Genomic DNA, 27,903 nt, shown 5'->3' on the forward strand with positions numbered 1-27,903 from the left:
TGGACCTCTTTGTTTAGAATGCACAATTTACAGTCCTCATTTTTATGGCACCCAGTTACATTTTCATGTTTCAGATTGGAGCCATATAAAGATTAATACTTAAATGAGTTGAATAAAAACATGTTCAATATTACTTGTACTGTAATAATTCATACAGTAAAATGAGCCAGCAGCACACTATGCCTACCCAGCGATAGAGCGATATAGTCCGTTAAATTGTCTTAATCGGGTAATTGACCCTTTTTTAAAAAGTAAGCAGTCTGCTGAAGCATTAACATACATTCTTGTATATATACTTTATTGGTCAGGTCATCCAGCTACCTTTCCATTTAATATTTAAATAATTCATTTTAAATACTTATGAAACAATTGACCCCCTCAGAAAAAGAAAAAGCAAGCATTTAGATAAATTACAGCAAATTAAAACTACATAGCTATAACAAACAACCCACTCCTCCTCCCCAATAGAGTATAACTTAATAAACTAATAATGTAGATAGCATAAATACATCATGAGATAGGACAAAAGTTACAAATGCATTCATAATATGATTAATACAGAGCTCCGATTACTGACACACCAGGATACCTCTACAGTACAATCAAACTCGTCAGAGACAGTGAGTGATGAAAGTGACTAGCGACGGTCATCTGCAAGCACAGCGCTTCAAAAGCCAAACGTGTTCTCTCCACTGTAGGCCACATACAAGAAGCCGTCTTCATCTTTTTCTTTTTCATATAGTTGTCCCATTGTCAAACTAGAGTAAACATAAAAACAAATTTAAAAAAAATATAAACATTAAGATAACACAAACCAACACAAAGACCACACTGCCCATGCAACAAAAACTGCATAAACCGTGATGGGGATTCCTGCAGAAATCACACACATGACAAGACTTGTGCAGATGTTGTGCACCATTTTTTCACTGCGCTTCATAATCCAAGTTGGTCAATCAGACATAACTGTGCAACAGTTGCATAAACAGTATTTTACACAAGATGTACACACACACACACAAAGGTACACCCAACAGCAACGGTCCAGCAATGCAGAAGGCCCATATTACTATAAAAGCTGCAAATAAAGATTGCTATTTATTTAAAAAAAATAAATACAATGAGTGTATTTTGGATTATTGTCAGATTATGTTGAGCTGGGGACTCCTATACTACTGGAATCGAATAGCCCAGCACACCCTGGCCATTTAAAGGCAATAGTCAGATGATGCTGGTGAGGTTGTATAAAAGTTCTAAGCTGACCTGAAGATTGCCGCCACCACAAGGTAATTACTGCAGACCATTTCACTACCTACTTGTATGCTTTCTGCCCACTACAGTGATGTATTACGCTCCATGGATCACCAAAACAACATCATGGCCAATGTGTCAGTAACTACTAAGACATTCTCTGTTGATAGCTCTGTATCATTACTAGCTGTCAAATAACCACCCAAGAGGTGTGTGGAGAGGACACAGTCAATGATGCAAGCTGGTTAATGTTCTAGTGGTTTGTCATTCAGGAACAGTGGGATGCCACTCTTGCTTACCAAGGGAACTTTGGTAACACAGTAATGCATTAAGGATAATGGGTTACCTCATGTAGAATATGTTTGTGCCAAACCTGTTGAGTGCAGTTTAATGAAGGGAAAGGCCCCAATACACAGTGTTGCTATCTTTTGGTAAAGCCACTGCTCCTTCCAGTTCTGTCCACACACCACTGCCTTCCTGGTAGAGCACTGACATAATTCCCAGTTGCTGTGTTCCATTTGGCTCTTGTTTGACTCCTTTAAAAAATCCCCACCTACCTCAATTGCTTAAATTCTACCCATATTACATAAAGCATGGAAAAAACAGGCACAATTAATTCTAACTCTAACAGACTGGACACACTCTTTCTTTTACCCACAACTTACTGCGATTTGTAATGACACCAGTAGTTTACACGTAACACTCAGACAAGACAAAGGAAAAACATTACACCACAAAATGACTGTATGGTTGCAAAACTAGCAAAAATATCACCAAACGACGTCACTGATAATGTTGAACCTTCTGCTTCTGATATGCTACAGCATGAAATGAGCAAAGGTTAACATTGGGGCCTTACCAAACAATCTACAACCAGAGTCAATTTAAATCTGAGCATACCATGTCACTGGTGTTGTGACAAACTCCAGCTGAACAGACATCTCAACATTTGGCAACAGCATAAAAAAATAAAGCTCATGGCTGCCTCTGATGCCTGTAACATCATGAAGTAATTCATAGACCCTAAATACACACAATTCTTCTAGTATGAGAACATATGCAGAACAATCCCTACATTTCATCCTACAATTGTGACTGAATTTTAAACCTCCTATTTTTAAAATTTGAACTGCCACCATAATCCTATTGCTCTTTTGCGGACTTTCTCTGGAGCTGCCATGTCTATTTTGTGTGGAACATTTTCACGGATGGTTTATTTACCAATATTGTAACCAACATACTGTACATTAATTGAGATACTATGAGCACACATCTGGATAAATGCCATTTGGATTATGCAACATCAGTAACTGATTTGTTTTAGGACATTTTGATATTTTTTTGCTGCTGTTGAGGCTGGGCCCTCTTTAAAACCCATTGTATCAAGAATTTTGTGATCTCCACAAAAAAAACATGGGATTAAAAGTTTTTTTCTCAGCCACCACTACAAACTATAGGAGGTATTAACAATTACAAAATACATCATCTCTGGGTGGCTTATTCCTTTAATATTAAAGCCTGGAGTGTATTTGCAGTGTTCAAAATAGAAACCACTTCTAATGTGAACTCATAAAAATGCCAACAGTCCCACCATGTATCTCAGTCTGTCTGTCCGCATGAAACAATCTGGATACTAGTGGACCAATTTCATTGAAACTTGGGCACTTATTCTTCAAGGTAATTTTCGTGAAAGTTATACCCTTGTCTTTTTTTAATAGATCATGCTGTTCAAATATGAAATACTCCAACTTAGAGAAATGGATGAAAATCGTCTATCCTACAAAACAAAAGCATTCCCTGTGAAAACTCATCTGCCGATTATCCTCCCTAGCGTTATATGTTTACCACATCAGAAACGAGCCGGAAATGTGCAATTTGTTTTCAACAAGAAAAAATATTATTACATGTAACAGAAACATTTAAATCCCAAAATGTCAACGTATATACAGTGGGAAAGATATGCCTAGTGTCCACTGCTGTACTGGTGCAGATTTAGTTTGTCACCAACGCACAGCCCAATGTCGCAACAGGAACAGTAGATGCACGGTTCTTTGCATGCCTTTATTTTTTTCTGTTGTTTTTACATGAGGGTAGAATGTCAGTGCCTGACCTGCACGATCAATGTGCCCATTGTGTTATTCCAGACTACCACTGCACAAGGTTTAATGCCATCCACATTTTTCCTGACATGAGCATTGACAGCCGCCACATTCAGTACAGTACTTCGTGGCCAACATCTTGCTTACCCTTGCACTTGGATCACAATTAATTTTGCCTTTTTGTCACAAAACTACTGTTGCACCATGGTAAAGATTCATTTAACCAAATCGTGCGTCAGTTTCATTTTTGTGTCAATCAACAACGTCATCACTAGTGCTCAATTCAAGCAGTGGTTCAGTTTCAGTTGATTCTAAAAGTGCCTTTATGGCTCTTCATTTGCCACTCCACCCCACTCATAACTATTGAACAATTACTGTACCTTTGAGTTACCAAAAAGTGGCAGAACACAGAGATATTCAAGATTTTTTTTATAGCCTAAATTTATGTTGTCTACTAGATGGCAGCAGAATAGTGTCCAGAGAGTTATTCCAGTTTAACATTGTAAAGCATATCATGCATGACATGTCACCCCAAGTCTGGCTCGGGTTGAACCATAATAACATAGAATTCGAAGCCTGAGAATTGCCCAGGGTTAACACCAAGGAGGTTAACTGTTAGAAATTTACCATCAGAAAGATTTATTTTAACTTGCATATTTTCTTCTTTTACATAACTGATGTCCACTCCTGACAACAAAACAAATCTCAGGTACAAGCTATTGTGATTGTGTTCCCTAAGCTGCCAAATGTACTTGAATGTTACGCTATGTGTACACTTTTCTAGATTGTATTCCAATAGGTCAGCTTAGTGTTTGATTAAAATATGGCTTCTAAGGCCCTTCCTAACATTATTACCACAGGACTCCACCTTTTTTTGTCAGCATCATACCAGTCTGGCCAACCAACCTAGTATACCTACATAAGACCTCGCCAACACACACACAACAAGAAGGGATTATCAACAACAAGCACTCTTTCCAACCTACGGTGTGTCTGAGTGACCACTCACATTGTTAATAACAGGAGAAAAGGCAAAAGAATAATCTGTTACAATTTCCTGATGCAGTAAGTATGAATGGGGACACTACTTGAACAATAATAAATGATATGAAAATCTTCATCAAAAATATCAGATTACTTGTGTCACACATTTTAATATATATTTTATATTAGGTATCCAGTAACATATTTACAATGACACCAAATACATTAATTTTTGGTAAAATATTCAATAAACCATCTGTAAAATCAGCTAATGGAAAACAGTAGTGCACTCCAACAAGATCGAGCTTTTAACTGAAGACCCACCTCCCCCTTATTCATTGCTCAGGATTTATACTTACTCATTAAATAAATGAAAAATATTGTAAACCATCCTAACAAGATAAAGGTACACAATGGAGATTCACAAAACTTAAAAATAAAAGCTTACACAAAACAAATTTGCTGCTGCTTTCCCAGTCTCCTTTTAAACAACTACTGAGGCCTCACTGGTTCAAACAGCGGAAGATCCTCTTCAGAATACTCCTATTGTCTGATAAAATGTGTTTGGATATTTGATCCAACATTTACACATGTCAGCAATACCATTTTTGACTACTTTGTAAAGGGAAATGTTAAACTAAGTAACATTGTTAAATATCCTCCTTAGTGGCACTTGAGGCCCAAATATCATGTTTCCTACTCATACTTTACCTGCAAATTTATTACAGCACACAGAGCCTACACTCAGTGAGGATTGCTGTACAAAAATAAATAGAAATTTAACTTCTTGATTTGTACCCCTCAATGCCTCATAGGTTCCTAATCTCTTATTTACAAGGACTAGCAGTATCCAGACAAAAATCTGTTACTATGAAAAGGAAACGAGTGCTAATGCTGACTGATACGTCATACACACGACACACAGACAGATAGACACAAAGAAAGGATTTGGTTCTTTACATACGTATGCTCAATAAATAAATTAAAGTAAATGAATTAAACTATTATTCAGGACAACATAGGCTCATCAACCTGCATATTTCTGAGCTTCCAAAAGGATGGCTGCACAGTACTGCACAACGCACATACATGTGTGTGATGTGTCAGCATGACTGGGTGATGGGAAAGGCGATACTCTGAATACAAGAACAAACTTTCCCCTTCACTTTTTTTTCAAATTCATGAATCTGAAAATTCAACAGTGAGAAAACTCATGTGGTCAACAGTTACAAAAATACTCCAGTAAATTAGTTTGTAGACACTTTTCATTTATAAGTGATGACTAGGAAAATGGTAATGTATTTATGTCTTTACAGACTCGGGTACAAACATTTTTAGTGTTGAGTAAACTACATGATATACTGTCATCATGGACAGAGAAAAATAAATAATAATAATAATACTACATTTTATTTATATAGCGCCTTTCCCATGCTCAAGTTAATACATTAACTGATTTGTTTAATTCCAAACTGATCTGTTTAATTTCATATTTCATTGACGGTTTCAATTCATACCCAAAAGAAATAAAATGTTTTAAACACAACAACACTAAGTGAATTTTGATTGAGCACATGCTACACAGAATGCGTTAGGGTTTCATTGTGAAATCAGGACCAAAAAACATACTTTTTATCCTGTTATGACTTTGAGGCTATCTTTGAATTACATGACGAGATCATATTACTTCAGGCTCTGTGGTCAACTCCACTGTAATAGTTTGTTCCTATATTATCATCCATAAACGTATGAACCTGCTCATCTCCATCCATCCATTATCCAACCCGCTATATCCTAACTACAGGGTCACGGGGGTCTGCTGGACCCAATCCCAGGCAACGCAGGGCGCAAGGCAGGAAACAAACCCTGGGCAGGGTGCCAGCCCACCGCAGACCTGCTCATCTCATAACTTCAAATTCAAGGATGGAGTAATGAAACAAAAGCTCATTCAAAGGCAGAGTCAGTATTTTACATTCTGTAGATAAATTCGAGCAACACAAAGAAACAACAATTCCCTCTCAAGGAATGCATGGCCAGTTGTGCCTACGTTTAAATCATCCAGATTATGATCTACTGCAATGATAATCTTATTCTGCTGAAGCGTTTAGTTTTGAATGCAAATATTTTATAATGTGTATACTGCCCAGAATTTATAATGAGAAACAATTATATGTCATACATACACACAAAATATTTAGTGACCTAGACTTGTAAAAACTAATGTTAAAATAGTGTCTTATAATATTACTTACTTACTGTATTACGTCATGCTCCACATAACTGATCTTCAATAGCAGTTTTTTAAATTACTAAACAAACAAATGTCAAGACTGTTTTCTGCACGTTTAAGATTTTTAAAATATACAGTAAGTGTGATATACTGCTTTTAATAAGAAGGAAGACTTGAAACTGAACAGTGAGAACAAAAAGTCAGCTTGATTTACTGCATCAATTTAAGATTTATTACTTACATCTTCAAAAAGTCTTTACTAATGTCTAGGCATATGTGATGCTTTTATTTTAATTGCAAGTTTTCATTAAATCCAGTAAGATGGTTAGGTATAAATGTAACTTTCCTACCTGGACTGAGGGACAGTTTTGTCTACAAATAGAAATATTGCTTTTTCTGAAGGCAGCTGGATACGTTTTCTTATAATCCACATAAATTGCGCCACAGTAATATCAGATGGTACAAGGTACTTTCGTTTGTCGATATCGACAATCTGTGACCCAGACACTTTTTCCACAATAACCTGAAACGCAGCACAAGGATTTATGTAAATAGAAAAATACAAGATTATCAATTACCAAAGCCTAGAAATCAAACTGTATGTACAGCTAGAATGGTACATTCATTTCAGTCAAGAATAGGCTTGCTTTTACTGCAAATCATCATTAATTATTGGAGGCTTGCAAAATACAAACACAGTAACATTCTATAAAATATTGTAATCATTCTGATCATAGTTATCACTTTTAACCTTTCCAAGCTAAGAATAAGAATACATGGAACACCCAAACTGTTTTTTCCTCACCTATGACCCCCCTTCTCTACTACACACCACTGTAAAGATACTCACCGGCACTCTGTCGGGGTATTTGGCTCTGATCTTTGCAGACTCTACACATCTGTGCTCTGGCAAAGGGAAAATAAAAAAGATAATTTTCAAAACTCATAAAACGCAGGAAAAGAATGCACTTTATTATACTATATATAAAAGATTTGAACAGTACCACCCATGACAATGTATACTGTACAGTACTGTACACTTAAGACCCAGAAGTATGTGGACATTCACAAAGTTATTATTTTAATTATTTACCAAAACAACTGGAGTCTGAAAATGCAGACTGCCAGCGTTAACCTTATTTATATCTAAATCTACTGAATGGTTTAGGAATGACAGCACTTTTTATATGTTGTCTCCTCCTTATCAAATGACCAAAATTAATAGGGCAATTGACTTTCAATGCCTTTTCCCTTTTCATTAATAATTAAGCAGGTAAAAGTACTGGAGTTGATTCCAGGTGTGGAGTTTGCATTATGAAGCTGTGCTGTGAACTCTTCATGAGATCCAAAGAGCTGTCAACGCAAGTAAAGAAGGTCATCATTAGGCTGAGAAAGCAAAGCAAACCCATGAAAGAGACAACAGAGATATTACTTGTGGCCAAATGAACAATTTGGTGGTCTCTTAAAAAAAATGAATGCACTGGTGAGCTCAGCAACACCAAAAGGCATGGCTGGCCATGGAAAACAACTGTACTCAATGATTAATTACATAATTAATGGGAAAACCCATTCACAGCATCTAGCCAAATCAGTAATGCTCTCCAGGATATAGGCGTATCATTTTCAAAGCCAACAATCAAGAGAAGACGACTTCATGAAAGTAAATACAGAGGGATTACCACAAGGTGCAAGACACTGGTATGCCTCAAGAATAGGAACACCATGATAGACTGCCAGAAAACATCTGAAAAAGCCAGCCCAGTTCTGAAAAAATATTCTTTGGGCAGATGATGATCAACACGTACTGGAATAATGGAAGAAGTATGGAGAAGGGAAAGAACGGCTCATGATCTGAAGCAAACATGGTGGAGGCAGTGTTATGGCATGGATATGCATGGCTGCCAATGGAACTGGGTCACTAGTGTTTACTGATATGAATGCTGACAGAAGCAGCAGGATGAATTCTCAACTGTATGGAGTTGTACTGTCAGCTCTGATTCAGTAAAATGTTGCAAAGCTGATACGGCATCACTTTGCAATAGATATTGACAATGACCCAAAACAATGAAAATTGGCCTTAGTATGTGTGTCACGGGAACTGCAGGTCTGACATTGTGGTCAGCAACGCAGGAGCGCCGCAGGGGACTGTATTTTCTCCAGTCCTGTTCAGCCTATATACATCGGACTTCAAATACAACTCGGAGTCCTGTTATGTGCAAAAGTTCGCTGATCGCACTACTAGCGTGGGCTGCATCAGGAGTGGGCAGGAGGAGGAGTATAGGAACCTAATGAAGGACTTTGTTAAATGGTGCAAGTCAAACCACCTACAACTAAACCCCAGAAAAACCAAGGAGCTGGTGGTGGATTTTAGGAGGCCCAGGCCCCTCATGGACCCCGTGATCATCAGAGGTGACTGTGTGCAGAGAGTGAAGACCTATAAATACCTGGGAGTGCAGCTTGGTGATAAATTGGACTGGACTGCCAATACTGATGCTCTGTGCAAGAGAGGACAGAGCCGACTATACTTCCTTAGAAGGCTGGCGTCCTGCAGCATCTTATTGCAGATGTTGAAGATGTTCTATCAGACGGTTGTGGCGAGCGCTCTCTTCTATGCGGTGGTGTGTTGGGGAGGCAGCATAAAGAAGGAGGACGCCTCACGCCTGAACAAACTTGTGAGGAAGGCAGGCTCTATTGTAGGCACGGAGGAGGACAGTTAGACATCCATGGCAGAGCGACGAGCACTGAGCAGGCTACTGTCAATCATGGACATTTCACTGCATCCACTGAATAGTATAATCTTCAGACAAAGGAGCAGCTTCAGCGACAGACTGCTGTCACTGTCCTGCTCCACTGACAGACTGAGGAGATCATTTCTCCCCCACACTATGTGACTTTTCAATTCCACCCAGGGGGTAAACGTTAACATTATACAAGATTATTGACTGTTATACCTGCCTCGCACTCTCCACCTAGCATTTTTTACCTTGCACAGCATTTTTATTAGTCTTTAATTAATATTGTTTTAATCAGTATTCTGCTGCTGGAGCATGTGAATTTCCCTTTGGGGATTAATAAAGTATCTATATCTATCTATCTATCTATCGAAAGCAACCCATGTGCTTTTCAAGGCAACATGGTGGAATATTCTTCAATGTCCAAGTCAATTACTTGACCTCAACCCAATTGAGCATGCATTTCACTTGCTGAAGACAAAACTGAAGGCAAAAAACACTAATGAACAAGCAGCAACTGAAGACAGCAGCAATAAAGGTCTGGCAAAGCATCACTTAGGAGGGAACACAGCATTTGGTGATGTGCATGGGTTCCTGGCTTCAGGCAGTCATTAATTGCAAAAGAGTTTTGAATAAGTTTTGAAAATTATCGTTATATTTATGATTGATAGTTTGTCTAGTTACTTTTGAGCACCAGAAAAAGGAGAGGACAAAAGTATAAAAAGACTCATTCCTAAACAGCTCATATGATATTGTTGTCAAATCTCTTGGAATAAAAGTGAAAATATACACTTCAATCAGATCGACTCCTGAATTTCATATTCGCCGTGGTGACGTGCAAAGCCACAATGATGAATACTGTGTCACTGTCCAGCACTGTATTGTGCTGTATGCAAAAAGCAAAGAAAACCTGAGCATTCTGAAAAAATCTTCAGAGTGTCATGATGTTTAAATCACTACACAATCCACATCAACAAAATATAACCAGGTTAGAATTTTAAATGGAAAATATCTTAAACATAAAGTGTATATTTAAAGATCTTAATTCCCACAGATGGCACTAGCTAATTTTACGACTGCTGCAGAGATTCTGATACAAAATGATCAGTCTACACAGAGATAGAGCATTTAGATTCACTTTGGATTTTGTAGTGATATGGGATGGAAACATCATGATATAATGTATGCAGAAAGGGGAATGGGCATTTATGTTAATGTGCTATTGTAAAAGGGGAAGAGCATCACAATTAGAACTAAATGTGTAATGGTAGCAGTACAGTAATGCAGTGGTAGAACTGCTGTCTCGTAACAAGGAGGCTGCGGTTCACATGCTGGGTTATCACTGTGTGGAGTTTGCATGTTCTCCTTGTGTCCGTTTTCTTTGGGTGTTCTGGTTTCCTTCCACAGTAGAAGACCTGCAGGTTAGGTAAACTGGCAATTCTAAACTAGCCCTGGTGTATGTATGTGTGCTCATCCTGCGATGGACTAGTGTCCTATGTTTGCTGGGATAGGCTCCAGCTTCCCTGCAACCCTGATCATGATTAAGCAAGCTTAGAAGATGGATGGATGTATAATTGAGACATTGAAATGCTGACTGTAGAATGCTTGTGACTTAACCTCCTTAACATTACACTGTTTCTCAAAAAAACAAGTAAAAAGCGTTGTTTTTTTTGTCTTGTAAAATGGCATTTTTATTAAGTCTCATCTTTCTACTGTAAAATGTGCAAAACACTAAAAAGTGCAAAGTCAAAAGTAGAAAATGTATAATGATACAAATAATAATAATGATGATGAAACTATACAACTTCTGAATATCATCATATGAAAACCAAGTTCTCTGGCAATGCCGCAAACTAGGAGTGTCTATCCACTGTAGTTGACAGGAGTCTCTGAAGGTTCATTTGCTTTAAATGTGTAATTCTCGACACATATAAGTAAGCAGCAAGTTGAAGAAACTTCAACTAAAAATGCTCATCAAGCTCATCTTCGATATTGACAGACATTGTGTTTGTTACTGTCCTTTCCAAAGCAGAAGTAAAAAAAGATGCTGTAATGCTAGATATTTCTGCCATGGAGCTTTTACTAGTATTTGGAAACTAGAGCGTTCAACACAATTTACTATCCATCCATTTTCCAACCCGCTGAATCCGAACACAGGGTCACGGGGGTCTGCTGGAGCCAATCCCAGCCAACACAGGGCACAAGGCAGGAACCAATCCCAGGCAGGGTGCCAACCCACTGCAGGACACACACAAACACGACGCACACACTACGGCCAATTTAGAATCGCCAATCCACCTAACCTGCATGTCTTTGGACTGTGGGAGGAAACCCACGCAGACACGGGGGGAACATGCAAACTCCACGCAGGGAGGACCTGGGAAGCGAACCTGGGTCTCCTAACTGCGAGGCAGCAGCGCTACCCACTGCGCCACCGTGCCACCCTACAATTTACTAGTGTAAGGAAATTTATTTTGAAAACACCATGTTAGTGATTTGTTGACCGAGACCATACATAGTAATGCAGATGTTGGTAAAAGTATGGATACCCTTTCACTTTTTAAAAATAATCAAGAGTTTTCCATGAAACAGGTTGAAACTGACAAAAGTAATTGGCATCCACAATTCATAATTCTATATTCCACATAACAGACAATTTGCTTTTGTCTATGCATTATGTAATTACAGGTAGTAATTTATAATATAAACTGAAGTCAGCTGTATTAAACATAATATGTATTTCAGTATTGTGATATTTGCGGCTTAATATCAAGTCTGGTTTGATCATATGGTATATTATTTACATAATTTTAAATACTTGGTAATGCAGAAATAAGACAAGTATTTTTCACTGCACTACATTTTTTAAATGATCAGAAACGTTGTTGCAACATCCTAGTTTTTAGACATGAGAGAGACAAACTGAGTACTGTATGTACATTTAGCCCACATCTTTTGCTTTAGGCGAAAGTACTGTCATTTACCAAATGATATTTATTTTTTAGGGCACCAATTTTCCTTTGAAATGTTTTCTCCATTTCCTTTTCATCATACCAGTGGACATGCTTTGTTTCCATTCTGAAGTTACACACAAGGCAGCACTAACGACTGGATGACATTACTGTAGTTGGATATCACGCAAGACTGTGTACCGCATAATGTGAAAAATTCATTTCCTGTTAATAAAAGCAGTTGTGTGCTTTTACTGACTTTGATTCAACATGTGGCACTGCTGGACAAACAGCATAAACAAACATTTCTAAATTAAGAGTCCACATCCCAGTACGTGCTGAAAATTTTAAGGCCCTATTCTTTGACTTGAACTGGGATGGCAGTGCCAACCTGGGGACTGTGTGTGAAATATTATGTTGTTGTGGTTAAAACAGACATGTATCTATGGCATGATTAAAGTGTGCCTCTACTTATTTAAATGCCGTATTCTGCATCAGCTCCCAGGTCTGTACAGTGTTTTAAAAGCTGAAACCCGGAGGAGTGCCAGTCTTAATGCACGGTACATAGAAAAGGTAAAGGAGAGGTGCCCTCTGATATGAAACATCTTCAGACTCACTTACAGTATGAAACCTGAATAAGTTCTACCACTATGGGTTTCAGGGAAGGTATCTGGCTGAAGATGCTTAGATTTCATTTTTCTAGTGACCTGGCTGGGCACACAATAGCAGCTTTGACTGCAGCTTCACATTTGGTTTAGAAACTAAAAATTACAAAATGTATGTCTGTGATTGAGTAGACATGAAAACTTATTTTTCACCTACGTGAAAAATTGACACGTTTAACTTGAAGACCACAATATGAGATTTTTTCTGATATATTACACCACAGACAAATTGTAAACATATTCAGGGCTCAACTACCTTTTTATATTCTCTCTGTGCTGTTGAAACTTCACTGGAGTTCAGTTTCTTAAATGTTATCTATCTCATTTAAAGTTTAAATGCAACACTGCATGGGTGTTACAAGTAGTTAACTATAATTAGTTATGCACTGTGATCTGTTTTCCAAATTACTCTACAGTCCCTGACAAAAGTCTTGTTGCTTGTGTACAAATTGACCTGAAGTGCCGCTAAAATATATTTCTAATCAAGATTTTGTTACAAGAAATGGGTCATTTTAATCCCATCAGCTTTTGTAATAATGTTTCAGTGCAAAACGAAACTGACAAAAAGTATTCTAATATTCACAGCTTGGTAAAGCCCATTGAGTCAATTTTTGGCAAGACATAAGTGTTGTCGCCTTGTCATATGAGCTTCACCTGTGACTAATAATGGATCAATTAGGTCTCAGGTGTGTATAAAAAGAACCCCAGTACACTAGACCTTCACATCAACTGCAACTAGACCTCTGCAAACATTCCCAAGATTCACCCTGAGACAAATGTCCTTCAAATGGAAGACTTGAGCAATAAGTAGAATGAATAAGGGCCTACAAACTTTATGGGGATACATATAATCAAAAGAAGAGAGACATAGAGATGTTTAACAGAAATGTGCTGTGGACATATTTAAGTAGATAGAATTGTACTAAGATCAATGCACTTGTGTTTTAAAAATAGCGCAGTTACTGAGATTCTAGGAATAAACCTTTAAGCAAATGAAGCTGAAATGGTGCCAGCCTTCATACTGACAATATGATCTATTTGATAATATATGGCAGGCTACTAGATGATCATTCTATGATTTATTTATAAAAGACAAGAGTAGTCAGCAGTGAAATGATCTGAAAAGATCAGATGAAGGCAACACATTACATTAAACTGGAAATGTTAAGACAGCTATATAAGCAGAAACGGAGCAACAGGAAATGGAGCATTATCTTTTTTTCGAGCATCATCTCACGCCCCCCACCCAAGTGTTGATGTGAACTTTTGTCAAAATCAGTGTGCTACAAAAGAAATAATTATAAATGTATATATCTACTCTGGTCTAGCACTAATTTCAACCACTTTTGAAAAAGCGTAATATGGAATAAAACTATGCTTTGCTTTATTTCTAAAATGCATTTATATAAATGTAGTCTACTCAAAGCAATTAATCCAAGTTGTGGATTGTGGGTGTTTGGTGGCCAGAGACTTAACATTATATCAAGGCAGGAAGTAACCCTCGTCATAGGTACCAGTTTCTCTTTCTTCCTCTCTCTCCCTCACACACACACACACAGGCCAATTTAGAATTGCTAAAAGGCTAAACTTACCAGTGCGCAATGTTTTAAAGCATGTGTACCTCTGCATTTTTTTGTTAGAACCTTAATTTATAAATGGGGAGAAAAAAAAAATCTGCAAAGCCAATGCACTCGCTACTTTGGTACTTTATATTGTATTTTTGTGTGTTTGGTAGAGTGAGGGAATTGTCATAGTGAGTTTTTGGAAAAGTGCTATATGGAATAAATTCTGATTGACTGATTGCTGCTCTGGAAAACAGGGGACCAGAATGGTGACAGAAATATGATAAACACCATCTGTTGAATGCCACACTAATTAGATCAGCTGTAGATAATCGTGTGATATGTGTAGGAAAATTACCATAAAAAAAACTGCCCGTTGCAAACATACAGCATCATTACTCAAATTTTGTAACATTCTTCATAGATGTCTGGAAAATAAGTTATAAAACATTTTTCTGTTCTATATCCATCCATTTTCTAAAAGAACAGCTGTATAATTTGTGCAATGACTGCTGGGAGTCTTGTTCTGGCAGGATTATTGCAGTAAGAAAGGCTAAAGGAAATGAGTGCTCCCTGGACCGCTGCCCCCGTACAGTAGGTGACAAACTTTCAGTTCACTAGGAAAATGAAGAATATACTTTTATAGACAAGTTTCATGCAGAAGAAAGGTAAAAAAAAAAAAGTTTATGGTTCAACTGTTGTAGTAGGGGACACCAATGCAGTACTATAGCAAACAATATGAAAACATCCATGAAACGTACATGAATAAAAAAAATCTCACGCTGTTGTTGTACTTCACTGGACAGGAAGGTTGAGTTCTAAAGGATTAGTTTTAAATATTCTCAAAAACTGCAGCTTCAACAAGGAAAATGCTCAGCTGCAGATTCACACATTGAGAAAGCCAACATCACAGAGTCAGTGATTTGGTAGTCACAGAAACTAAGGCCAGGTTTATACTTCACGCGACGCGACATATGCTGCAGCGGACGCTCCTGCTACACAAGCGTTTTACTGTTTATACTCGCGCGCATACTTTACATAAATCTGGAGGAATCCAGCAGGTGGCAGTGCGAGATATTATCACGGTGAGAACAGGTTCGGCTTTGCTGTGTTGTGAATTGCCTGGAACACCCATTAAATTCCGATGACACCTTACCACAATATCTCTGAAAAGGATGTTTAATGATTAAATCCATCAATCCAGGGATGTGTCCATTCCAGCAAGCATTGGGCATGAGGCTGAAACAATCCATGGCCAGGGCATCAGCTCATCGCAAGGTGAATACAAGCACTCACATACACTAGCGTCATTTTAGTGTCACTAAATCTGCATATCTTTGGAAGGAAACCAGAGCACACTGGGGAAACCCAGCAGGAAAACATGGAAACTCCAGACAGGGAATACCGGCGACGTGACTCCTTGTGAGACAGCAGCACTACCTTGCTGCCCCCACATGTGTAATTTAACAGTATTCATTATTTAAACAAAGTTAACAATTTATCTGTAAAATGTAACATACATACTTTAATGCATTTTATCATGAAAGTGATATTATAACTCTAAGGATTCTAGATGTGCAAAGAGTTGGAATATCATACATTTAATGTGTTCTGTGTGGTGATCTATTGCTGTTTGCCGCTGCTGTCAGGTCAGCAGGAAGCCCCAGAAAAAAAAGACAGTACAAAAGATGATTTGTGAGACATTTAAAACATATTGTGTCATTACGATTGGGAATACGCAACGCTTAAATATAAAAGCACGACGATTGTATCTATGTCAGCATTTTGCTTCACCACATTGAACAATTCATCAAACATCAAAGCCCTCATATCGCTCCTGTAGGATCCCCAAAGCAGCTGTCACATGTAGATAGTAAACAGAGACTCTGAAGTCACATTCCGACTTTTATCACATTGCGCTCCCCCGACTTTTTGCTGGCGTTAATTTCTGAGGACCTGCTCAGAAGATGGGTCAAATGAACGCTGGGAACGCGTGGCAGCCATGATGTGTTCGTGTATGCGTTCTGAGCATGAAGTATAAACGAGCTCTAAGGCAATCACCAGGGTTTAATGGGAATGGCTAACAAATAATGAACAGTAGCAGAACAAATGGAGCAAATAATTTCAACAGATACAGTAACAACTTTTGTATAATAAGAACTACATCAAACAAAAAAGTAACTGAATAAAAATATTGGCCAGTAAAATAACATTAACAACAGCACAAAGATCACATTGTAAATGTTTGACAATATGTAGCCTACAATAAATGTTATGAGTCATAGATTTTCTCTTTTTGGAGATTTTTTTAAATCTGTGCTTCGATTTCCTTTTTTTTTCCGGTTGATTATCCCATTACCTCGTTATGTACTTTTTTTAACTACTCCAGGAAGTGCAGCTTTTTTGTCAGCTTTTTGACACTGACCAAAGAGGGAAAGAGAAATACGGTAGTAAATCTAAACTCAATAAATGTAAGAATAAACAATTACCCAGTTTCCAAGGCAATTCTCTGAAAATGGAAAGCAACTACACTTGTGAAGTTTTAAAAATGCAAAAATCTTGTCATTTAACAATGAAATAGGCCTGAATGCACTGAAACCCCATCCTAAGATGTGACAGACCCCAGCAGGGCTTCTTTCCAAGACATACTATTTACACTGAGTGAAACACTGGCTGCCTTCTGTAGCACACTTACTATCAAGGATAAAAGAGCATGTTCAGGTTTATCACTATATAGAGTCTTAAAAATGATTGTGAGATGACAGGACTCACTGTTGAAGACTGAGATGATCTCTTTAGGACAGTCAAGGAAGTTCTAAATTTCACATTTACAAATGAGTTTTATTTACTAAAAACGTTGTTTTTTCTGTTCTGTATTTAAATCAGTTAACTTTCAGAGAAAGAAAAAAAACACTGATATTTCAACTAGTTTGAATGTTTAGATTTTTTTCCCCCCAATTCTGCTTGATACTAACATATCCACCAAGAACCAGTGTGACGAGTAGGCTAATTCTTTGTCACCATTTCCAGGGCTTGTGTCTGAGTCAGTGATGTTTCAGCATGTAGTAAGGATCCATGTTTATACAGAGATGAATATGGTTTTCCTGCAACTCACCTCTACAATATCAAAATAGGTTTGCTTTTATCTTAAGTCATGATGGTAGGCTTGTGTGTTTTTGAGATGTGACAACCAATAAGCACTCACTTGGGAGTACAATGCATATAATGTTGCTACAAAGAATAAGGAATTCAGGATGTTCTGGATGTCACAAACATGAGAGAGGCTTGTCTGTTTGATGTCTTGTGTTAGGGTATTGCAACAGAACAGGGGGGGAAAAAAAAGGTCCACATTTGCGGCTGAAGTCACCGTATGGGGAAAGCAGTAGGGAAGTCGGGCAACATATTATTATCAGACAAAGGGGTGAGCTTCAATACTACAGAAATGTGTAATTGTGCTGGAAAGGCATCACAGAGTCATCTAATTTGTCATGCCCTGAAAGATCTTGTATAATCTGACATCACATCCAACTGGAAGTCACGTAATGTGCCACTGGCTTGGGATAACATCCAGGTAGCAAACTGTGCATGAACATCATCAGTAAATCCAATCAGTTAAGTTAAATTACAATCCAACTATGATCTATCATAATCTGTACAGATAAAAAATAATCTGTTGTGGAGGGGATACATCTAGGCCCACCTGTAGATGTGTCCATGTTGCATCCCAGTAGCTTTTGTACCATTCAAATATGTCCTTATTATGCTTTCACTGTGTTAGTCACACTTCAGTTGGACACATTATACTAGCAGACATTATCTTCGCTTCAAAAACTCGACCATCACAAGTTTATAGTTGGCTAATTCATATTCAGCAGAGAGGTATGCTGTTTTAGTAGCCCCCAATAACTGCAAGTACTTATGATTTTGTGCTGCCATTAATGTTTTGAAGTACTTGTGAATGATCTGCTTCATGATTCTAACTGAGCACACCAATATTTAGACAATGTGGCTGTTTTCAAACACTAATGCTGTAGATTTTATATTCGAATTCAACATCCACAGCAACTCATTTTGTCATTGTTGTATAATAGCCACAGGAAAAAGAGACAGGCGTTTGATTTAAAAGTTGTCTTGACTTTTACCTAGAGCTACTGTAGTATGTATTGCCAGTGAGAGGTTTCCTTGTTCCTCTAACATCACTATGGCTTTCCTTCTCATACTCCAGAGACATCCCAGGTTAAATGATATAAATAAGCACAAATGGACCCATATGAGTAAATGTAAAAAGTGTATGAACTGTCACTGTGCAAGGCTGGTTCGTGCCTTGTACTTTGTGCAGCTGAGGCAGGCACTGGCTCCATGCACCTAAAATAGCCTTTTAGAAAATGGCTACTAGGTGTCCTGCATGAATCCACATTTGTTTCATTATGGGGATGAAAGTAAAGACTCTTACTCACTCTGTTTCCTTTACGGAGATAAGTATGGCATTTTCATTAATTAATTATTATTATTTAACAATAAATGAGTAAATGTATTATTTAATAACCACTGAGTGAAAAATCTACCATGCAAATTATATAACTGTTAATAAAATACAAATCCTGTGAGAATTTGTTTACAATTAACGTAGAGACTGGAAAAAGTCTCCATGTTTTTTATTTAAATATGTTGTTTTTAAATATCTTTTGAAGATGAAAATATATGTCAAATATGGTAACATAAAATGCAATTTATTATAATACTTTTGGTTGAAGGCAAAGTCTGAAAAGTTTCAGACTGCATTGGATTAAAATCCATAAAGTCATTGCAGAAAAAAGAAAAATGAAATAAAAGTGTCTTTATATATTTGGGAAAAGAAAGACAACACATTCAGCACATATAACAACCATTCAGAATAGCACTAAATGCTAGAGTGGTAGGGTTTTGAAACAGTTTATTGTGTGTATTTATTGTTGTGAACAGCAGGCCCATTCCAGTTATACTGCACCTTATTTACATAACTAGCATGCACCAAATTGTTTTTCTGATGTCTGCATCACAAAATAAAGGCCTCTTCTGTTTTAGCACATTTATTCCTGATGTCGCATTCTATACTCTGCGTCCCAGCATGGCCTAAAAACTAGAGCAATTACATCAGCAGTGATGAAGGAAACACCAGCCATGGAATGAATGCTCTGGCCTTGCACAAGTACAAGTCATTTTTATCCTTTCTCCTTTCGGACAATTAAGGGTCACCAATTGATAAACAGCATCCTACAAGATGCCAAGAACTACACTATCCTAACACACTGAAATCTACCCCTCTTATGCTTACCATATTTTTCAAAATTGTCTTTTGTGCACAGTTTACAAATTTACTTCTAAATCAATTTTGCTTTGAACCTCTTCCTCCTCTCTGCGGTTGCATGCTTCCCCCCTTGCTAACACTTAGTCACATTCCTGAGTTTGTATCTTGCTCTTACATGAACAAAGATGACTGCAATAATAATAATGAATAATAATGAGAAATTCGATTTATGAAATGAACTAAACACATTTTCCATACACCACACATAAGAAATAAACATTACACAACTAGAAAAATATGCAGAGGCAATACTCATTTAAATTATTGAAGACATCCTGGATGCAAGTGCTCATGTCTGGGTGCTTTTTGTTTTCTTTAACAGCCAGTTCCCTGATAAAATGCTTTTAAGCCTGTGGTTCCCAGAATAATTTATAGTATGCGCAATTAAAAGAAAAAAAATTGGCTTTTTTGAGCTTGGGTTGAAAGAAGAAACTTAAAAAAGGATTGTACACTTTAAAACTAAAAAACAAAAATCAATGATTTTTGTAATGGGTTGACTGACATTTGAGCGTGTTTTGTAAACTTAAACGTAGCTGCAAATGTGTTACTTGCACATCAAAAACTAAGATATTTTTAACATCCATCCACATCTCTTATTGTACACTTCTTTGTTTGAAAATCTATCAAACATCACCCATTAAAACATGAGCTCCCAAGTAAAAAAAAAAAAAATGTTTTGGTCTACTTTTTAGAATCTTTTTGTTGCTATTTTAGTAAATTTAATCCCACTTCAGTCTCTTCAAAACAGGAAAAAACCAAATGTTTTATTCACTGCTATCTGCTTTAACTCATTAACATCATCAGAGGTGTTAGGGAAATACATGCCTTGTTAGCTACACATATTTCAATTAAAGGAAAGTCTTGTCACTCATGAGTAATAGTTTATTTCCATGTAAATTCAATCCAATGCCTAATATACTGCAACAGCAAAGAAACATGTTTGGTCTATATGAACTATAACCTGTCATAACTGCAACAGTATAAATAAATCAAAATGCCAACCAAACTAAGCTACAAACAGTATGCATTTCAACTACAGTATCACAGATTTTCACGATAACTAACAGGATTTCTGTAGGTTTCATATGAAGTTTCTGCCACCTACAACTTTCTCATCATTGAAGACAGATTACATTTTAAAAACAGACAGCACAATGGTGCAATATAGTCAGTGTTGCTGCCTTGCCCAGTCACCATCTGTGTGGAGCTTGCATGCTCTGCTGAAAACTGCATAGACAGAAACAGCTGCATCAGTTTCAGTTTTCGGTACTTTTCTGTTATCATGATGCAGTGAAAAGTCATGCAAAATGACACCTTTTATTGGCTAACTAAAAAGATTACAATATGCGATCTTTTGAGGCAACTCAGGCCCCTTCTTCAGGCAAGATGTAATACAGAAACTGGAGTTCCCTGTGTTCATATACACACTAGGTCAAGAAACAGCATTGGTAAATCTTTAAGTGAGAAATCTTAAATGTAAAAAATTAATAGACCCTTCAGGCTAAGGTTCATTTATCAAGAGAGAAGAACAATGTATGGTCAAGACCTTTGGATAAGATAACTGTCCAACAGAGTCTTTTGAAGTTTCTAATGAGTTTTTCCATACAATGTGGATCTGTAGTCAGGTTGGTCTGTGTCAGTCTGAGAGATGCAAACAATCCTCATACCTGGCCATAAAACTCAATTCTATTCTATTGATTCTGTGGTTCGTCAGGGGTGTGTTCTTGCTTCTTCTCTGTTCAATGTTTGTATGGACTGGGTGTTGGGCAAGGTCGTGGGGCATTCACAGATCTTGACTTTGCTTACGATGCTGTGATCTTCGTGGAGTCAATGGAGGCTCTGATCGGGGTGCTTGAGAGACTGAGCGAGGAGTCTGAGTGTCTGGGCTTGCGAGTGTCCTGGATAAAAACCAAGAACCAGGCCTTTAATGACCTCTTGGGCACAGCCATTAGCAGTATGTCTGTTTGCGGAGAGAGTGTTGACCTTGTCGAGAGGTTTACTTACCTCAGCAGTGACATTCATGTCTTTGGTGACTCTTCCTATGCATTCAGTAGACGGATTGGGAGAGCATGGGGTGTCATGAGGTCGCTGGAAAGGGGTGTGTGGCGCTCCCGATATCTATGCAAAAGGATAAAGGTCCAAGTCTTTAGAGTCCAGATGCTTCATGTCTTGCTATATGGTTGCGAGACATGGACGTTATCCAGTGACCTGAGACAAAGACTGGACTCCTTTGGTACTGTGTCGCTCCAGAAAATCCTTGGGTACCGTTGGTTTGACTTTGTGTTGAATGAGCGGTTGCTCATGGAGTCCCGAATGAGGCACATTGCCTGCATTGTAAAGGAGTGTCAGTTACAGCACTACAGCCATGTGGCGCGTTTCCCCGAGGGTGATCCAACTCGTAAGATCCACATTACTGGGGACCCGAGTGGCTGGACCAGCCCAAGGGGTTGCTGACGTAACAGCTGGCTGTGGTAGATAGAGGGTCATTTCCAGAAGGTTGAACTGGATCACGTCTGCCTGTGTGGTTGCCAACCAGGATCCCGAGTTGTTTTGTCGTGCAGTGGGTGCGGCAACGCACTGCACCAGTGCATGTTCCCCAACTTGACTTGGTTTATAGGCAACTTCAGACCACAGCAAGAGAGAAAAGAATGGGAAGTCAAATTCATGCTAAAATATAATACATTACAACATGGTTTGAATAGAGACAAGAGTTTTATGGCCAGGTATGAGAATTGTTTGCATCTCTCAGACTGACACAGACCAACCTGACTACAGATCCACATTATATGGAAAAATTCATTAGAAACTTCAAAAGACTTTGTTGGACAGTTATCCAAAGATCTTGACCATACATTGTTCTTCTCTCTTGTTAAACGAACCTTAGCCTGAAGGGGTCTATTCATTTTTTACATTTAAGATTTCTCACTTAAAGATTTACCATTGTTGTTTCTTGTCCTAGTGTGTATATATAAACACAGGGAACTCCAGTTTCTGTATTACATCTTGCCTAAAGAAGGGGCCTGAGTTGCCTCAAAAGATCGCATATTGTAATCTTTTTAGTTAGCCAATAAAAGGTGTAATTTTGCTTGACTCTTCACTACATTCATAATGACTAACACGTTACAGCACCCTGGTACTATTATCGAGATGCAAATTGGTGGGGCCACCACCACCCCATCGTCTTCCACCCCATTCTCTTATCTTAATCCCATTGTTTTTAAGCCCCTTACGTTAATTATTCTATGTCTTATCCCATCCCTTACCTTAACCCCAATTGACTAAGTCTCTGATGTTAAAATAGTACATAGATTACCTTGCCCTTCACCCATTCCCTTAACCTTACATCACAATAATAGAAAGTATCCAGTTTTCTCCAACGTCTCAAAAATATGCAGATAATGTTTACTGGTAACTCAAAACCAAGTAAAGTTGAGTGAGTTTATGTGTATGCCCTATGACTGACTGCAGTCTTGTTCAGGGTTGGTATCTGCCTTGTACAGGGCGTGATGGATACACTTCATTACACTTTCATTTGTAATATACCTTAATACAGTTGTGCTTGAAAGTTTGTGAGCCCTTTAGAATTTTCTATATTTCTGCATAAATATGACCTAAAACATCATCAGATTTTCACTCAAGTCCTAAAAGTAGATAAAGAGAAACCATTTAAACAAATAAGACAAAAATATTATACTTGTTCATGTATTTATTAAGGAAAATAATTGAATATTACATATTTGTGTGTGGCAAAAGCATGTGAACCTTTGCTTTCAGTATCTGGTGTGACCCCCCTTTGCAGCAATAACTGCAACTAAGCGTTACTGTTAACTTTTGATCATTCCTGCACACCAGCTTGGAGGAATTTTAGCCCATTCCTCCGCACAGAACAGCTTCAGCTCTGGGATGTTGGTGGGTTTCCTCACATTAACTCCTCGCTTCAGGTCCTTCCACAACATTTCGATTGGAAAGGTCAGGACTGACTTGGCCATTTCAAAACATGAACTTTATTCTTCTTTAACCATTCTTTGGTAGAATGACTTGTGTGCTTAGGGTTGTTGTCTTCCTGTATGACCCACCTTCTCTTGAGATTCAGTTCATGGACAGATGTCAGGACATTTTCCTTTAGAATTCTCTGATATAATTCAGAATTCATTGTTCCATCAATGAAGGCAAGCCGTCCTAGCCCAGATACAGCAAAACAGGCCCAAACCATGATACTACCACCACGTTTCACAGATGGGACAAGGTTCTTATGCTGGAATGCAGTGTTTTCCTTTCTCCAAACATAATGCTTTTCATTTAAACCAAAAAATTCTATTTTGGTCTCATCCGTCCACAAAACATTCTTCCAATAGCTTTCTGGTTTGTCCATGTGATCTTTAACAAACTGCAGACGAGCAGCAATGTTATTTTTAGAGAGCAATGGCTTTCTCCTTGCAACCCTGCCATGCACACCATTGTTGTTCAGTGTTCTCCTGATGATGGACTCATGAACATGAACATTAGCCAATGTTAGAGAGGCCTTCAGTTACTTAGATGTTACTTTGGGGTCCTTTGTGACCTCGCCGACTATTACACGCCTTGCTCTTGGAGTGATCTTTGTTGGTCGACCATTCCTGGGAAGAGTAACAATGGTCTTGAATTTCCTCCATTTGTACACAATCTGTCTGACTGCGGATTGGTGGAGTCCAAACTCTTTACAGATGGTTTTGTAACCTTTTCCAGCCTGATGAGCATCAACAACTCTTTTTCTGAGGTCCTCAGAAATCTCCTTTGTTCGTGCCATGATACACTTCCACAAACATGTGTTGTGAAGAGCAGACTTTGATAGATCCCTGTGCTTTAAATAACACAGGGTGCCAACTCACACCTGATTGTCATCCCTTTGATTGAAAACACCTGACTCGAATTTCACCTTCAAACTAACTGCTAATCCTAGACTAGAGGTTCACATACTTTTGCCACTCACAAATATGTAATATTCGATCATTTTCCTCAATAAATAAATGACCAAGTATACTATTTTTGTCTCATTTGTTTAACTGGTTTCTCTTTATCTACTTTTAGGACTTGAGTGAAAATCTGATGATGTTTTAGGTCATATTTATGCAGAAATATAGAAAATTCTAAAGGGCTCACAAACTTTCAAGCACAACTGTATTAAGGTATATTACAAATGAAAGTGTAATGAAGTGTATCCATCACGCCCCTGTACAAGGCAGATACCAACCCTGAACAAGACTGCAGTCAGTCATAGGGCATACACATAAACTCACTCAAATTTACTTGGTTTTGAGTTACCAGTAAACATTATCTGCATATTTTTGAGACGTTGGAGAAAACTGGACACTGGATACTGGTGCTGTCAGTCCAAAAGTTTGACTCTTGCAGGCTAATCTGCAGTTCATGCTTTAGCATCTCATCTATTTTGACTGCTACCACAGGCTGCTGTTATTCTAACCTTGGGCAGGTTTCAGTGGTGCTACTCTTGACTTCTCCATTAAAAATGAACAATGTGTCTTATGTTCTTTGGTAGTTAGGGGAAGATAAGCAGTACAATATCCATCTTCAGAAGCATCTTCAAAATTATGCATTTCTGCAGACATTATGTGGCCAAACCCGGTCGGTTTAATGCACCTGCTTACATTGAAATCCACAAGTAGCTGCAAATTGACTATCCATCTTTTCCAACACTGGACAGACTTAACTTCCACTTTTTCATCCCATCCATATTTCTCTTTACACAGTTCCTTTAAAAAATAAATTCGGCGGCCAATATAACTGGTGTTAAATGTCTAAGCGGATCACATATTGAACTGACCACTGACAGAATACCACATCTTGTAGCAGGTTTATCATGCAGCTTTGGATCTTAAATTGTCAGTTTGTGTGCATCACTGAACGCTTAGGGCTCTCTAAATTTGTAACAAATCATGGCTTAAGTCTACGTCCTTTTGTTCAATAACTCGATCTACGGTATACACAGCCTACAGCTTTCTGGGCAAGACCAAAAGATCAAATTACACTTAAGAGATAAAAAGTGCAGTCAAAGGCAAAACTAAATATTTTCACAAATAAATTACAAACTCATGATGGTTTTCAAAGTCTTCATTAATTAAAGATATGTTGAAAAGAAAAAATCCCTTTTTTATATTTAGAACGCAATACACTTATCAAACCATAAAACTCAATATTAATTGCAACTTGAACTGTTTGGGAATTTCCAGTAAACATGTTGAATGTTAATAAATTTGCTACTTCTGCACACCAAATATTATGCAATCACCACTTTTTTTTTTACTGACCAGAAATGCTGTACTTAAGGTCATCAATAATTAAAATGTTCTGCAAACCAATTCAAAGACCATTAACAGTATATACTAATTTGAAACACATTATGGATGTATCAGTCCTTGATAGCTGTTACTTTCTGATTTTTAAATTACCACTATATAGGATTGTTGAGTCTGCATTTAAAAAAAATCTCAAAATGAATTTTACTTAATGGCATTTTTGAAAATTAATTAGGCACATTATAAATAGATTAGATGTTGCACATGTGTTGTACATTTTAGGCCCAACATGAATTACTAAAGGACCCCATCACATTAAAATGCACTGAGGTGACCATGAATGTGACAGCTTCGGAAAGAAATATTACAGTATGCGTGAGTTAAACATAGATATACATACATTCTGGGGAACATAAATATTCCCAATTAAAATTTCGTAAAAGTTGTAATAAACTCAAAAGAATGACGCACAACTCCTTTGTTATATGTCAGGTGTTTTACTAATAAAAACATAAATGTATCATAAAAACTGATACATTTATGAAAAAGACACACGACGGATCGTTCGACTTAGAAACGGAATTTGACCGAGGAAGGCCTTGCTAAAAAAAGGCTGACTTTCAGCTTGCTCTAAATTAAGAAGGGCTTCTTTCTAAAATGCTTTCGTTTTCACATTATTAGAGCATTAGTGAAAGTCTTAAGTCTAAAAGTGATCAACCTCAGGGCATTTAATTCTGTGAAGAGGGCAAGGGAACAAGTGGTCCTATATACGAGTATTTTAGAAATCAACTTCGTCTTTATAAATGTAAATGTCTTTAGGAACCGATAATTAACACACACACAAAATTAAAATAACATTAATACTATAAAACAGGACAGGACACGGTGCATTGATTAAAAAACAAAAACGCTTGGGACTGCTAAAAGACTGCCCTTAAGTTCACCTGAACCTTCATTTTCTATTTAAAAAAAATGATTTCACCGAAAATAAACACCAACAATTTTCTTCCTTCTACCTTAAAGCGAATGAGACGACAGAATTTTCTTTTTAAGATGAACAAGATTGATAATAACAACTCTTTTCGATTACAAACAAAATAAAACGAATAAATAATTCTAATAGGCTGCATTTGGTTTTGAAGTTTGACATTAACAGTATAATGAAAGTAAATACGCCAAGATGCCGGGCCTATGGATATCAACATACAAGGTTGGTGGGGTGGTGATATTTTATTATTTTTTAATAGCATCAATCGAGATGCGTCCTCAAATAACGCCTTACCTAGAGAATGGTCTTCTTTAAACATCCATTTCATCTTTGCAGTCTGTACTTTACTTGTATAGTCTTATTTAGCGTTCTAGTCCAAAGGTGTTATTTGGTCTCTCGAGCAAGTAAAGGTAGCGACTTTAAAATTATAAACAATAACAAAAACAAACCAAGGCTTCACGGCGACCCGACGAGCCAGTCCCTGAAAATGACGTCACAGGATGGACGAGCGCAACTGACAGCCGAAGGGGGAGACGAAGCTGCACGAAACTTAAGTTTTTGCATTCAAATCGGGCTTTTATGAGCAACTCCACGAAACGTTACCTTTGAAAAATATAATAGATTCTGGCACAAAGAAAAATGTTAAAATGACACACCGCTGGAATGAACGTATTTAACGCTCTTATGGTAGACACTTCCTGGCAAGCTGACAGGACATAAGGCTCAACAGAATGGTGACACTATTTTTACCAAAACGTAAATCCAAAGATTGCTGCAATCAAACTATATTTGGGGTACACA

At 37.6% G+C, this 27,903-nt stretch overlaps 1 protein-coding gene across 1 annotated transcript; it reads right to left on the reverse strand.

Moving 5' to 3' along the window:
* Positions 1–277: 277 nt before the first annotated feature.
* Positions 278–27,601, reverse strand: gabarapl2 (GABA(A) receptor-associated protein like 2). Its single transcript, XM_039763427.1, has 4 exons — positions 27,397–27,601; positions 7,415–7,470; positions 6,915–7,087; positions 278–758 (listed from the first exon to the last, which is right to left on the reverse strand). Exons 1-4 carry the CDS (start codon positions 27,428–27,430, stop codon positions 668–670), a joined length of 354 nt encoding a protein of 117 aa, XP_039619361.1. The 5' UTR covers positions 27,431–27,601; the 3' UTR covers positions 278–667.
* Between the last annotated feature and the right edge of the window lie 302 nt (positions 27,602–27,903).

This window comes from Polypterus senegalus, chromosome 9 (genome assembly GCF_016835505.1).
Source record: "Polypterus senegalus isolate Bchr_013 chromosome 9, ASM1683550v1, whole genome shotgun sequence".
In the NCBI taxonomy this organism is placed as follows: domain Eukaryota; kingdom Metazoa; phylum Chordata; class Cladistia; order Polypteriformes; family Polypteridae; genus Polypterus; species Polypterus senegalus.